This window comes from Hippocampus comes, unplaced genomic scaffold, assembly GCF_001891065.2.
Source record: "Hippocampus comes isolate QL1 unplaced genomic scaffold, H_comes_QL1_v1.1 scaffold111, whole genome shotgun sequence".
NCBI lineage: Eukaryota > Metazoa > Chordata > Actinopteri > Syngnathiformes > Syngnathidae > Hippocampus > Hippocampus comes.
Genome location: NW_017805698.1, coordinates 2,484,205 through 2,499,868, shown reverse-complemented (window position 1 = coordinate 2,499,868; position 15,664 = coordinate 2,484,205). Strand labels below are relative to the sequence as shown.

General features: G+C 39.7%; 1 protein-coding gene across 2 annotated transcripts in view; it reads right to left on the bottom strand.

The window, feature by feature from the left end:
- Positions 1 to 15,664, bottom strand: part of ptpn4a (protein tyrosine phosphatase non-receptor type 4a) — a 58,847-nt gene that overhangs the window by 15,553 nt on the left and 27,630 nt on the right. For both annotated transcript variants that reach the window (XR_002169738.1, XM_019882395.1), the window contains exons 3-10: positions 12,367 to 12,474; positions 11,469 to 11,511; positions 10,173 to 10,251; positions 9,326 to 9,370; positions 8,954 to 9,006; positions 5,494 to 5,614; positions 4,964 to 5,051; positions 2,476 to 2,564 (exon numbers count right to left, since the gene is read on the bottom strand). Coding sequence is in view for 1 of the 2 variants with exons in the window: in XM_019882395.1 (XP_019737954.1) it covers positions 2,476 to 2,564; positions 4,964 to 5,051; positions 5,494 to 5,614; positions 8,954 to 9,006; positions 9,326 to 9,370; positions 10,173 to 10,251; positions 11,469 to 11,511; positions 12,367 to 12,474 (626 nt within the window). In the remaining variant the exon portion in view is untranslated. The remainder of the gene's footprint in view (positions 1 to 2,475; positions 2,565 to 4,963; positions 5,052 to 5,493; positions 5,615 to 8,953; positions 9,007 to 9,325; positions 9,371 to 10,172; positions 10,252 to 11,468; positions 11,512 to 12,366; positions 12,475 to 15,664) is intronic.

The window sequence follows — 15,664 nt, the reverse complement described above, 5'->3', positions numbered from 1 at the left end:
CCCAATGCAGTGACATTAATATGTATGTGTTATAACCTTATGTTCAAATCAGATGAGTGCACACTATGGGAGGTGCGCTGATAAGCAGCAGAGTAACATAATTCCTTCCTAGAGCTCTGCTGCTACTCTGACTCACCACCCCCTGCTAAATATATATCACATGCACACACATGCACACGCAGAAGCACACACACATGCCGAGGTTGAGCATGAGTCATGCCCATCTAAGTGTGCCTTTGGCTTTTCGCAAAGAGAAATTGTAAAAAACTGAAAGAGTTCTGAATTTCTGACTCAATCTTTGAACCAATTTTTTAATACAATTCAGAATAAGGAAATTGAACAATCTGTCAAAGAGGAAAGGAAATGATAAGATCATGGCAAACGACGGAGCCCTAACTTCTGTAACACAATTGAGGTAAAATAAAAAACAAAAAATGCAATGGAAATGAGAGACTAATTTCTCTGCTAAAGGGCAGCTGTTGGAGAAACCGCTAAAGGGACTCTAAATGTAGACGGATTGTGCTTTTGTCACTTGCTATGAAACTGCACACACATACTACATGGAACACAGTGAGAAGGGTAGTGAGATGTTTCAATATTTCTAAGAAATTTGGTACAACACACAAAGATGAAACTCAGATAAAATCAGCAACATAATTCGAGGGGGGGGGCAATAGGGGCTAAAGGTGAGTTAAATGCTGACGGCCACTTCAACTACTATGTGAGAGGTCATCAAAATATCCCACAGTACATTTGTTAGCAACAAGGATTCTTGGAGGCAGTTCAGGTGGAGTTATCTACCGTTTGATTCCCCAAATTAGCAGATTTTTGTCTGGGGGGTAAATGATTCTTTTTTTTTCTCGTTAAAACAAAGCCTACATTGCAAAGACAAAAGAGTGAAAGGGTCTGGAGGAGTTGCCAGGAATGGTCTTGGGCAATAAGGAGTGCCCAGTGTGAATAAATCAAAGGAATTTGATTTTTCAAACAAAGTACTGATCCTTATCCACACGCTTCTGGAGTTGGCAGGTTCTCTGCTCTTGGCCACAGAGTACAACAGAGCAGAGCCACTATCCTTGCTAGGGAGGAACCCAGAAAGTGTAATTGAAACTGTTGGCTAGCTGATCACGCTTCACATTGAGTCACGTAGCCATCGTGCTTGAATGTCTTTCAGCTGTGACGTCAGTTCATAATTCTCCTGTGTATCAAGCAAGAATATGAGCAGTTATCACACTAAATAAGGGAGCTTCTGTTATAAACAACACTTACCACTTGCAACGTTCTACATCTACTTGCCTCGTCTACCAACAACTAGTGCCATAGTCCCAACAGGTTAGGCCAGGTAAGGTTCGGGAGCATGCACAAGTGTCAATCAAGGAATCCTGCCTGGTGACCACCCATCCATCCTTTTTCTATTGCACTTATTTATTCTGTTGAGTGCGTCTACCCCACTTGACAGTCGGGAAAAGGCAGACTACCCATAAGACAGGCTGCCCCTCAATCGCAGGGCAACAAATAGAGACGGACAACATTTCATACTCATATTCATACCGTCACTGAGGGAATCACGTTCATTCTGCCATGACGGTCAAGCAATTGAACCATTACACCGTAAGTGACTCACAGTGCAGCTAACACACTGGTTGCTACAGCCCCCGGTCAAATGTGTCTCATCCAAGTGTTCCCCGGGTGTCCTCGGGGTCATAAACGGAGAGGCTCAGACACAGACAAGCAAGACTGGCTGGCCACTGGAAAGTGTGTGTCCGTCGTGGCTTTGCTGACATTCACAAATTATTCAAGTTCATGCCCCGTGTGGGTTTGTGAGAAGCTGTCGTCCCATACTGTATATATATACACCAGAGGATTTTTCTCAGAGACTTGATATCACATTCTTAAAGCAATAGTGGGAGGAACACAATTCTAAAGACTTGGAACTACGGCCGTGGATAAAAATATATGGAATGCCAAACCATCCGGTTTCGCGATTTTATTCCTCCCGTGCCCAGCCCAGATGTCTGCTTACCAGTACTTCATGATCACTAGAAGAATGAATGTCACTGCCAAGGTAACAAAATCTCTCCAGGATATCTACGCTCATAACAACCTGCACCTTGGTATATCCCAACTTCCTATACTGTATCACCATACACAAAATAATTAATTATCATGCCCCATTTGGGCCTCTTTGAGAAGCTGCTTTCCAATATGATCTATACCTCGGGATTTTCCAAAGGAACTTGATGACAAAAAAGTGCAATTTCTGTCCAAGACCGATGCTGAGTGAATGTTTGGTATCTATACGATTCTAACTTAATTTGACTTGGACCATCATCTGTGGATATGAACATGTGGCATGCCAAACAGTCACACAGTTACTCCCCACGCTCAGCACAGATGTCACCAGAAGAAAGAATGTTGCTGCCTAGGTAAGCAAATTGTGTGTGTTTGCACGTGTGTACGTGCGCTTTTGTCACTTACCATGGGAAATAGTTGATCCGTACCCTGTTCTTATAAATGACAACGCCAGCAGACATCACCCCAATGAGTATTTCTGTGTTACTCTGATCCTGAAAAAAAGGGAAAACAGAATTTGTATTTTGAGGCACAAGAACTGAGCGTAAGAAAAGACAAATACGGAGAAGGACTGTGGATGGGAGGAAAATACATTTTTGAGACATTCTTGGGCAGTGTTTCAAAGCAACCAATGCAGTGGTGGAAACAGAGGCGCCTCTGTGTGTACACCTGACTCAAAACAAGAGCAGATGCTTGTGAGAGAAAACAGCCGGATACCTTGAGTGGGTTCAGGTTTAGGAACCCTGAGAAAGCTACTCCGACAAGTATCGCCTCTTCTTTGACAACTAAATGGAGGCTTGTTTTATCTTCCCACTGAACAACTTATCCACAATTTAAAGGCTGTGTCCTGATCCTCCATTTGATACAAAGTATTTTATCCTTGTAGTCAACCACTGTTCAGCTGCATAGCTAAACAATAAGTCCAAGGATAGAGCAGTATTACTTGTCTAAGTCAGAATCCATCCATTCATCCCTCCTTTCACTACAGTGCTCATCATCGTCAGGGTTGGTGATGAGCTGGAGGCTACCCCAGCTGACTTTGGACGAGAGACATGGTACAAGTTGGACTGGTTGCCTGCCGAGCGCAAGGCACAAACTCCTCAATGTACAACGGAGCGGATGAAAAACACTAATTGTGATAATCGTAAAACAAAAACATGGTGATAAATGAGCATGCCTTCTTGTGACAAGTGTCCTGTGATACTGTAAGCCAGGTGTCAAACTCAAGGCCTGAGGACCACATTTGCCCTGCCATGTCACTGAATGTGGCCTGTGAATGCTTAAAAGGCCTGAGTGTCTTCAAATAAGTAAGTCTCAAGCATGCTTTGACAAAAAACTACATCTCACACAATGCGTGGTAATTGATACCTGCAAAGTGACAACATGCCACCACGAGATTGCAGTGTAGGTATTCACATCAATGCGATTTTCCAAACAAGTGGAACTGAGAAATGCAAACAATGATCGCAAAATGTCCAACAAGACTAAAATGGATACAGATGGAAGACAGTTTCAAGAACGATGAAACATACATGTTTGTGCTTCAAAGAGAAAAATAAAAGGTATGCTGTTGTGTTATGAGGCAGTATTAGTTGTCAGAGTACAATCGACATTGGCATTTTGACACCAAACACTAAGCCAAAATAAGCCTTCAAGAAAACCAACCAATGGTCTACAAATTAAAAGGCAACCTGCGATTGCAGCAGAACGTGTTCACAAAAGCCACAACTGAAAACAATGAGGCAGTGAAAACTAAATGCATTGTGGCTGAAGGGATTGCACGACACCCTCAGTCTTTTTCAGCAGTGCATACTGAAGGTCTGTGAACAGGTACGTCCCAAAAACATACACATGCAGTATGCAGCCACTTGTTTTTGTAAAATATTCCGTCTGTCTCATGTTCCAAGGAGCTCACAATTGTTGGTTGTATCGTTATTCTGTTCCTCTCAACTGTGACATAAAATGTTTTGAACACATTCAAGTTAATGTCACAACTGGTGTTCGATGATTTTTATCTATTCACTTGGATCATTCATGTATGGAGTAATGTGAATTTCTTAACCTGACAAATTAAAAAGATTTATGATACAATAGGAAAAAAAGCAAACATTTTTGTTTACATCTATGCAAATAGATATTAATAACTTCAATAAATAATAAGGTAAGAGTTACAGTATTTAACATTCAGTAAATGTCCCCAGTGTGGGACAAATAAAGGATATCTTGTATGAAGGAGTAGTTATTTATTTTACATTACATTTTGTTACATTCAGTTACATGTATAGTCACGTTTATGGCATACATTTAGGAACTCTGTTTAAGTCTGAGGGGCCTAGACTTATCCAACTTCCAACGTGTTGGCATTTCTTTCCCTCATTGAGATTCACCCTCTGGTCTTTCTCTTCTACTCAAAACTTGTGCTGATCTCAAATCTAAAGTAATGCACGGTCACCATTTATAAGAATCTGTTAGTCATGACAGTGGTTTACAAATCTCAACTTCACAGATAAGATGGATGGAAGAGTTAAAGGGGTTGGATTCAAGTTGACTCTTGAATATAAACATCCAGGGCAGTGAATGAGTTAATACATTCTGTATTGCGTGACTATCCCAACAGCAACACCAACCTGAGTTTTGCTTGGACACTTGACTACTCAGCTGTTACAGCAATTGGCGTGTTATATGTAATGTTGCTCGAACCAGTAGACTGAGACCTAAATTACCACAAGAGCATGCAGGCAAAGTTATCTTGCTCTGATCTTTATGAAGAAACGGAGCATGAGGTGCAGACATACTGTCTCACAGGCCATATGCCATTTGCTAAGGGGGTGGGACCTAGATAAACAGAAAAACAAGCACACACACAGGCATTAGTAGATCAAACTTTACTTACTCTTGCATAGTGCAGCTCTACCCCGTAGAGCTCTAGCGTGCGTGCTGTGTTCAGATAATTAAACTCCGACTGGGCAGGAGACAGACCACTGGGAGAGAGAAGGGGGAGGCAAAGAGTCGAGTAAAAATACAGGCAAGGATCAGTGATGGTGGAGCAAGGGGAGAGGCGTGGTGACATTGTAGGAAGGATAAGTGTGTGTGTGGGTGTGTTAACGAACAAGACATATGGTGAAGGAAAGGAAGAGCCAGAGGGAAACAAAACAAAAAAAGTAGCTGGGGGAACGTCACATAAAGCAGTGGTATAACATGAGCTAGCCCAGCGAGAGCATCTGTGGACGTGTGTGCACATAAGTAGTTCACAAATTGATGGCAGAATTCATGAATACAATGTAACAAATAGCCTTGTAGATTGAATAACACACTGTAATATGAGGAAAGGAGAAGAAAAGGTGTATTACAACACTTGATCCGACGATGAATTTTCAAGGACTAAAATCAAATCAAATTTCCACTGCTCGCCTCTGCATTTACCTGTGTTGATGGTGATGTTTGGCGACCTCCTTATGGAAATCTTGAGGTGGGTTGGGGATGAAACAATACTCGGACAGATAGCCCAGAGGATGCTCAGTCTCATTGTAGTCCCCCAATTCAGCTACAACACAGAGGGCAACATGGATCCAATGTCAATTTCTCAGCGGAAATTTGCGTATTTTGTATTTATTTTCCTTTGGCCAACAATAATAATGTCAGATGCATTAGTCTTGTATTTAACTGGAAGTGTTATATACATTTTTTTAATATATTCTGCTCTACTCTGCATGGTTCGAGTGACAATTATGAACCTGGAAAAAGACCTCCCAAAATAAGTGGCCCGGAAATAATAAATTAATCACATACAGGCATAAAATAAACCATATCTTACTTGGCAAAAACAGTTGACACTTTTTTTTTGGTCCTGCATGTGTAATTTTAACTGAGCTATACATAGTAATAATACTGACTGCACAATGACTGCAGGTTCAATCGTGAATGTCTTTGAATTACTATTATCCAAAAACAAAGCAATGTTAACTGTTTGATTTCGATGAAAGTTTTAATATAAAGAACCCAAGTGTTCATTTTTTCAGGAAGAGAAATGTCAGGGGGGAAATTGCTCCTTCTTTTCTCTCTTTCATAGCCATCGGAGGAAGGTGGCGCGGATCAAATTCCCAAAGCCATTAGCTCGATAGCTCACACTTGAAGTTGAAAAGCATCAATTCGCTCAAGTAGTCCCTGGACTAACCTACACATCTGCAGTTTAAGCATATTGACAAATAAATCCATTCCAGCCCTCCCGCTTATTGATGTGCATATAACTCCAGGGAGAAATCCATGTACAGTCGATCACTGAAGTCTTGGAACAGTGTTGGTTGCACTTATTACTTCAACACGGTTCAGTTCAGCCAGCATCAGCTCAGGCTTTCAATAATGAGCAGCAAAGCGTAAACAAGCTGTTAAGCTCTCCATTTCGGATGATGGATTTATATGCGCTGATGGTAATTTAGTGCCCGATTCACCTTTGACACAAATCCTGACAATGTTTTGACTCCCCCTTTATTGTCAAAAATCATGCCGCCAATGCTTCATTTGGTGCACCCAATCTAATGAGACCATGCTCTTTGTGTAGCAAAATAAGATAAAAAGCAAAATATTGCAAACGTCTTTTACAAGCACGTAATGCCTTACGTACTGGATGTACACATTGTATTTATCCAGTTTTAGAGCTAAATTATTCCGGTTAAATAATATAGCTACGGAATGAACCCAGCATTTACAGTGTAAAAGTAATATTCATCATATTACGTGTGTAGTTGGGTGTTGTCGAGATTTACACTTCATCATGGTGAAATATCAATTGACAATAGAAATTCAAAGGATATGCTGACATGACATTACACAGTAGTCCGAAACTCATGCTACTGATTTTGAATATGAAAACAAGTATGCCCCGCTTTAACGGTATGCGCAGGATTTGTGATACCATTTTGTAAATTGTAAACAAGCGTATGAGAATGAGGCTTTAATGCGGGATTTAGCTTGATCAGTACTGGCACATGGACTGAGCGTGCTGAATTAGCAGCATATGCAGCTGCTTCCAGCCCTTTTCTTCCCAAGGCAAACATTTATCTGCATAATCTGGCAGGCACAGAGTGAAGTGAGAATTGAGCCACGGAGTGTGTTTGGGTTGTTCCGTGTAAAAAGCGGTAGTGTCACGATGTCTGCGCAGTTGGCCAAATCTCCTTTCTGACCTATATAATGTGAAAGCCCACAAAATCAGAGCATGTGGGGAGGGGGTAAGGGGGCTATGAGCCACAAACAGATGACTCTGGTAGTTTCCTGTGCTACAACGCATCACAAACAGCTGGCTGATAAACATGCTGCGGTGAAGTACAATTAAGGCTCCCTGTGATAGGTGCTGCTCAATAAACGGGGGATGAAATCTTGCTTTCACCTGACAAAGTATATTGCCAAATAAAAAGAGACAAGAGAAAATATGTATAAATTGCAATCTTTAGTTTTTCATTTGCAGATGTTGGGTGATCAAGCAAAATGAATGTGTCATTAATTACGAATCTAATGGATAAGCATATCTGCCTGAATCCAGTTTCATGTGTGTGTGTACAGATGTCAATCTGTACCAGCCCACAGAAAAGCAAGTAGTATACAGTATAAGGATTGATCTGAGATTATTACTCAATAGACCGACATGTCTACTGTGAATGTTTGTAAATGCAGGTGTCAATACTTACATACATATTTTTCTAGAATATCTAATTATACATGTATCTGCCGGATTAATGACTGTAGAATGAAATCTTTATGTACTTTCCAAGCATAAGGCGAGATTGACAAATTAGTGTAGCTGGCTTTGAAAAAAAAAAAAAGTGTATAGAAAATCGGTAAATATCACAATCAAGAGCCTTTGGCGTCCTCATCAGAATCAATCAGTCATTATGAAATTGTAAGAATAATGAAACTGAGGTGTAACTATGGTCAAACATTCAAACATTTTGCATGCATACCAGTATCATGATGCATTCTATTTTAAGATCATACTGAACATTTAGCATGAAACCAGTCCTACATATGTGTCCACGCTGTCATAGTGAAATTCTAATTGATATAAAAACCTTTCAAAAATTCCAAATGTATTTGTTAAACAGGGCAAAGTCGGCTTAGTATCTGAATTGTGTTGCAAAATGAAGGTACCGCTGTGTGCTCATAACATTGTAACATTAGCCAAAAATGTCCACACTGTCATTGTCCACCTTGTCAGCAAGCGCATACATTTTGCGGTCAGCATGGAAAGAAATTTTCCTTTTGCAGTTAATTTATTTGAGAAAAAAAAAGTGGGAAAGCTTATCGTATCTTTAGAGTGGTGTCTGCCTGGAAGCCAAATAAAGTTGCTCAATAAAATGCAAGGTAAGACTCAAATATAAGAGCAAAATTGTTAGTAATGGCCATAAAACAAACAGGGTCCTTAATTGCAAAATTTAAAAACAAAGCGTCACTACAAGGATAAGTAGGTAGTCCTCCATCCCTAATACTTTGAACTATTTTGTGAAATATGTACTACATCGCGGTTGGACAGCGAAGCAGCTTCGGTGAAGACCAAAAATTACACTACTTGCATACTGCTACTTTGACTGAAGCAGAGTCAGATTAAAAAAAAAAAAAAAATGCACAATTTCATTACATAATAAGCAGACTGTGAATGCCAGTCCTCCCTCTCATGGCCACTGAGTTAAATGTGCATCAGTGAGGATTTCAAAACTGTGCAGTGCCATTAATAACAGACCGCAGTTTAATTGAATAGTAATGGCTTGTGAGCAGCAGCCATAAGGGCACTGGACCAACCACAGCCATTATGTTGTGTGTACATAAAGAGAGGTTTAATGAATTGGATTTCAATCATAATGAAGAGTGAATGTATCCAGGGAGCACTACTTACATTGAACAGCATAGGAAGCCAAGAGTGCAGCTGTGTTGTGAGGACAGGGCAATCTGGAGGACGAAAGAGAACAGGCACCCAAGCGTACACGTAAACACACTCACTCGTGTTACTGTTCACAGCCAGAATTTAGTTTTGGAGCCATCCAAAGAAGATCACAGTTATTTTTACACAAGGGAGATTCCTCTCAACGTGATATTGAAATGTGAGAAAAATCATTCTGGTGTGAACATTCAGAGAAATAGATGCAACGAAAAACGATGAGCTCATGATACCAATGTTCCGAAATTAGCTTTAGAACATGCAACCACACACAATGTGCACTTTTACCAGAAGCATACTGATCAGCCTGCACAAAGCCATCAAACTCACCGTCCAGTTAATATGTCCTGCTTGATCTGAAGAAAATACTGGTACCTGAAGAGAAAAAGACACAAGATGACTGATTGAACATCATTATGGCCCCAACAGGAAGGACACGAGGAGGTTTCATCACATTATCATTACCACGATAATACCTACAGCCTCCTGCCTACGATTGAATCACAGATGTGATATCACTCCATCTCATGTGATTGCTTCGCTGTGATGAATAAAATCAGTTTCTATGGAGTAGGGACATAATGGTATATCTATTTAATCGATGTATTGATGTGTCTGTGCCTCGATCGAACTACATCGATAGGCACTGGAAACAAGTTATTGAATGATTTAATCAATATAAATAACAAAATTATTTGATGCACAAAATTTCCAATGGCCGTTTATTTTTTCTATTCAAGTTTGAATGTTTTTTTGTTTTTTAAATAAACTTGCATTCATTCTTCGCTCTTGTCTGTACATGTACAGAAAAGCTATGTTAGCGTATCAAAATATTGTATCGAAATCACCTTTATCATATCGAATTGTATTGTTCCAAAGAAGCAATATATTACTTTGTGTGGAATTGTTAGGACTTACATTGATACATAGTGTATCGGTCAAAAAACATATCGTTACACCCCTAGTATAAATTCATGAAGCAAGGACTTATAGCGCCACAAATTATTAAAACAATCAGCATTTATATGACCAAAAAAATATATTAGATTGATGATTCCTTTGGTGAGTTTATTTAATAGAGGTTATGTCGGAGCCATCGGAATCTAACTTGGCCATAAACCAAGGAACCATGTCATTAGTCTGTATAACAACTGAACAAAACAATAAAAGGTCTTACCGAGTGTATTCCTCCTGAAGTTTGCTGGGATCAGTCACAAAAAATTTGACTCTGAAACTTAAGTTGTGGGGGGAGCCTCCTGGGAGGAACATGAAAAAAAGGGTTGGAGGAGAGAGCTGATCTTAAAGACTAAAAGAGATGCTTAAGATGGCATAATGCAGTTGACTGATTTCAACTAACTGCTAAATACAAGACAGGGGGTAGAATATTTATACCGCGGGGCCAAATTAACATATCACAGTACTACAATATTCAGGGTTTCAATCTGACAAAGAGAAGTAAAAGCCAGTATCTCTGGTGTTGGGCGGAATCTTCGCATCTTCCGAAAACCATCACTGTTCAGGAAGCCTGCCCATAAAAATCAGCATATTTCGTGGGCCATTATCAATACTTAAAGAGTAGTCAATAATTTGTAAAATAACAAATGTGACTGTACCCACGCAAGGACCAAAATTAACAATTTGTGAAAAAACATTAAATTGATCCAATTTGGATATGATTTCGGGCTAAACTGTTGTTTTGACTGCATGATAGGTACTATGATAGCATTTGACTTCGCTTTTTTTTTCCTCGCTGCGAAATAGGACCACTGCCAAAACCGTGCTATATTGAACATAGTAAAAATTCATTCAAGAATAGCCACACTCAAAACAAGAAAAAATGGCAGCATCTATTCTTTTTTTATTCTATTATCTTACAATTTGAAATGCAGAAATGGTTAAAGTGGCTTAATGCTGAGTAAATGGGAAATAGTGACATTATGGACTGTACATTTCTAAATTTCGCAACACTGCCATCCAATAATGAAGATAAAAGATGACAAATACGGTAAACGCATAAAACAAACGTGCTTACAGACAACGTGCTGTATCAAATAAAACGCTCCTTGATATGACAATAAAAAAGCCACAGTTGAAACAAAGTTCAAGCAGTGCTGCTGGACTACAGATCTCAAATAGTACTAAATCAAAAGCGTGCTTGATTGTTTCGAAGCTTGACGTTACAAAATCTAAATTACTCACTAGCAAATACAAGAGCAGAGTTGAAATGGAGTTTAATCATCGCTTAAGGCAGATTTAAGATTTGAAAACACAGATCATGTGGACTGGGTAATTTTGCTGGAGGTGAAGAGCAGATTTACAACATTCACTGGCTAAAGCCGGACTACAGATTACAGCTTCAACCAGCTGATGAAGTCTGAATTTCGGGGCAATTTGGGAGAACCTGGTATGAGTGACTGCTTGGAAAACTGTCTGAGGTGCTTGGTTAAAGTGCTATGTTGTGGATTTCACCTACTTTTTAACTGCTTCCTGATGGGCTTGTTGGGATCCAGCCAGCGCTGTAAAATATTGATTGAGAGACACTTAGAGACACCATAACGCTTCCACAGCATGACTACATCACCTAAATTATTCACTGCTGGCCCCACACACGCACACACATACAAAACAATTAGAAATATGCAAACACTGTGAGCGACGATAGAAACAAACTTGCATACCGAATGAATGAAATTGATAAATGTTTGACATGTATGGTCTGGATGGATATAAGGTAGGTATGTAAATGGATGGTAACAATTTTATTAATTTCTTGCAGAGTCATGAGACAAACCGAAGTTGAAAACGCAATAATAAAAAAAACATATAGATGAAAATAACAAGTAAGGAAGTAAAAAGAGCATCCATTCTTATGCAAGTAAAGAGAGTTTTAGCATTTAAACTACACTGATGAATACAATTAATTCTAAAAGTTACAGTGAAAAAAAAAGTCATTTGGATTGACTTAATTTGAAGATGTTTGCAACACAGACGGCCAAGCGATACAGCCTCACTTCTGCGAACATGTTCCACCTCACATCTTGAGGGAAGCGCTCTCTGACTTGCCCCTTAAGGGGCCACATTCGGGCTCCCTTCATTAGGGTTTATTTGTGATGCGTTAGTAAAAAACAGTAATTATTATTTGTTATGTTCTTTGAGTGCAGTTATTGTCGCTACCTTAATAAGAATAATTCGAATACAAACTGAAAGAGTTTTACAGACACTTCTTAAGGCATTGTGCACTGAAATTAAATAACTTTAATTTCAACACTGCCTATATTTCAGAAAGAAAAAAAAATGGCCAACAAGCCAACTGAACCACAAGCATGTTCATATAAACACACGCTCCTGGATTATCCAAACATGATACTGACCGGAACATCCGAAGAGTCATCTGCCAAGTGCAGGCCAAAGTAGTCTCTTTCAGTCAGCTCCAGGTGCTTGAAGACAGCATCTTGCAAGACCTGCCCATGATCAGACTTCTGCAGATAGGGACACAATGCAGAAAATACATAAAAAAATCTGAATCTGAAAACTTGTTTGTACAACTGGGACACAAAATTGCCTTTTTAAAAGGCACACGTTCCTTTGCAGATCTCTGAGGCATGCCCTTGTCTGTTGCTGTTACCGAATTCCTCAAGTAAAACATCACAAGAGGCTACGAAGACACGGAAGGAACTAATTAAATCATATCTAAGTCAGTAGAACTTCACTGCAAGTGCCACGTTGTATCAAACTATGGAGCTGGAAAGAGCATTTCCCCTCCATACTTGTCTGGGATATTAAAGTTCACGGGGAAAAACTCATTCATCAACAATTAGCAAGAGAAAATGTACAAAGAGGGAAGCTCAGCCTGAGGGATACTGTAGTATAGTAAGTGTAGAGCTGGTAAGGGTAAACTGATGCGTGCAGTCAAAATTGCACTTAATTGCAATGTGCTTTGAAATCTGCTTTCTGAACATATCTATGGAGACTTTGGACAAGAATTGGAGATAGATTGTAATGAATTATAAGGCAGTCTTTTATCAAACTTGAATATGAATGATAGAGATGAAACATTATGAGGTTGAAGACAAAACATTATGAATATTGTAAGCCGCCAAGACATTCATTATCATCAAAACATTGCTAAAAGTAAAACAGTTTATTTGGATAACAAATTTAAAGACACTTTTTGGCAATTTGTTTAGATTAATGTACATCACTGTCTAATTCCACACTGTTTATGCATCTGTCTTCTGTCATGAGCAGCTAAATATCAATGGCAGAACCAAATCAGCATGTGCGTGTACAGGTACATAGCGAGAGTAAAGGTAATAGTTTTTTGTTTTGGTTTTTTTTTTTTCCTTCAGCAAAATGAGGCATTCATATGGAGAAAAATCTGTTTTATAAGCTACAACCCCATTGTTTGTCACTACGGCACCATGTAGTTGTCAGTATTCATTGATTGACAATCAAAGAAAGAGTTGTAAGACTGAGGAGATAAACTGTGGAACGACATGTGAAACAAAAATTCACATCTGATCCCGCTAAAATCAAGTGCGAGTGTGTAACAGTTACACACTGTAACTACAACTACACTATCAGAGCTCCCGCGGGAGAATACACGCACGCACACGTTCACTAACCTACTGCTTTCTTCCACCTCTCTCTCTCTCTCTCTTTTCCCCGGTGACACACTTTTGCAGCCCAGTGTGTGACCGTGAACATGCGCAAATTTGCCAACGCAAGGCACATGCGGGCGGATAGTTGACAGTTGGCTTGTTGATTATGGCGGGCCTCAAGGATCCCCAGCCGTCTATTAGCCCTGTGTGTGTGTGTGTGTGTGTGAACTGACACTGACTAACACAGTCTGTGTTCTGCTCATATTTTCCCGACTGCTCACTTCACTTCCCAATTTACGACACATCAAAAAGTATGTGTCCAAAGGATATCATGTGAAGTGGTTAACGTAATTCAAGGTTACCCGGAAAAAAAAAAAAAAAAAAAACTAGACTGATGGTTAGCCGTAATCCACAAACGTGCACTGATGTGATTCATAGCCATATCACAATGAATATTATTAAAAATGCATTAAGTTCTTGGTAGGATAGCCGGCTGAATATTATTAAAAATGCATTAAGTTCTTGGTAGGTCTTGGTTCTAGGTCAATTGAGAATTATGACCAGTGGGACCTGATAAGAATCATTTAGGAAAGAGGTCGCATCACTTCACTGGGACTGCAACTGAAAAGGGGCAGGATATACCTGTATATGTATAATGTAATACATCTGGGTTTAAAGTGTGGTTATTATCGAGTGAAAATGTGTGCAAGACTGATGAAAAATGTTCTATGATATTCCATCAACATATAAAATTTGCAACCCTACATAATTAACAGATTGAAGTTGAATGGCAATGCAAAGTAAAACTTGAATGGGTGTGCAAACAGGCAAGTTCCAAAGGTTAATCTGATGACTCACTGCACATGAAAAAGAAATCAGTACCTGATATAAAGTGATCAGAGCATATATCCTTGATGATCTAACGTGGTCATGTCAAAGATTTGATAGCCGTCGTGCTTGTCGTCTGACACACAATTTCCTCCTTTTTCCACCCCTGGTTTAGAGTCGCTGCCATTATCCCAAAATAACATTTCTCATCTCTAGTTGATCAATTAGAGCAACCATAAACAGCACAGGTATTCACGATTTTTATGAACACACAACGGAATTCGCGACTATTTTGCCTCTCGACGTTGATCTCATTCGGCCGCTTGCCCTCATGCTGCAAGCGCTGTGTGTGACATCACAAGGTGCGGGTCTATTGGCAGGCGCTACATTAAAAAAGCAACGCAACATATGAGGTTTACTGTATATTCTTAAAATAGTGCTTATTAACATTTTGTATGATTCCGATTTTGATTCATCAGAGAATTCACACAGACACCATTCAACCTACTGACACTTGCCATGAATAACACTTTCTTTCAATGCATTTTTTATACAAAGTATTTAATCTCTTTCAATTTGACACTTAAAGATACTGATATAAAATGGCACACTATTTGCATCAAACATATTTCCACAAGGGCTTCCTTCCCTTTTTAAGGCTATTCATAGCCGTGCTTACAGCTTCCACATCGTCTGAAGCAGCTTGCCAAAGTCAGATGTGCACACGCTCAGAGCTCCTTGTTGTTTTTTCTTCACAGGGAAGCCTTTGCCGCTCAGTGTATGTGTGTTGGAACAAGTGTGGCGGTTCTTAAAAGCATGAGAGGAAAATGTGCAAAGGGAGCGAACAGTCGTGAATTGTGAAAAGCGAGCCAAGAACAAGGGAGAGCATGTCCGCGCATTCTTTCTGCTCTTTTTAACAACAAACTTTGAGAGCAAACTTGGGTGTTCTGGAGGGACGACGGGCTGGAACTAAGCATGATATCAAACGGAAACTACGGCGAGAGTAAGACAAGACAAACAACAAGGGCAAGCAAGATAGTTTGTGTTTGTGTGTGTGTGTGTGTGTGTGTGTGTGTGTGTGTGTGTGTGTGTGTGTGTGTGTGTGTGTGTGTGTAACACATAGACTGAAAGAAAGTATGAAGACAGAGAGTCACAGAGGAAAAAAAAGACAAAAAGAGCAGCCAAGAAAAAAGGAGTGACTGACGACTCTGCTGGATGAGACAAACGCTCTTTTGTGGTT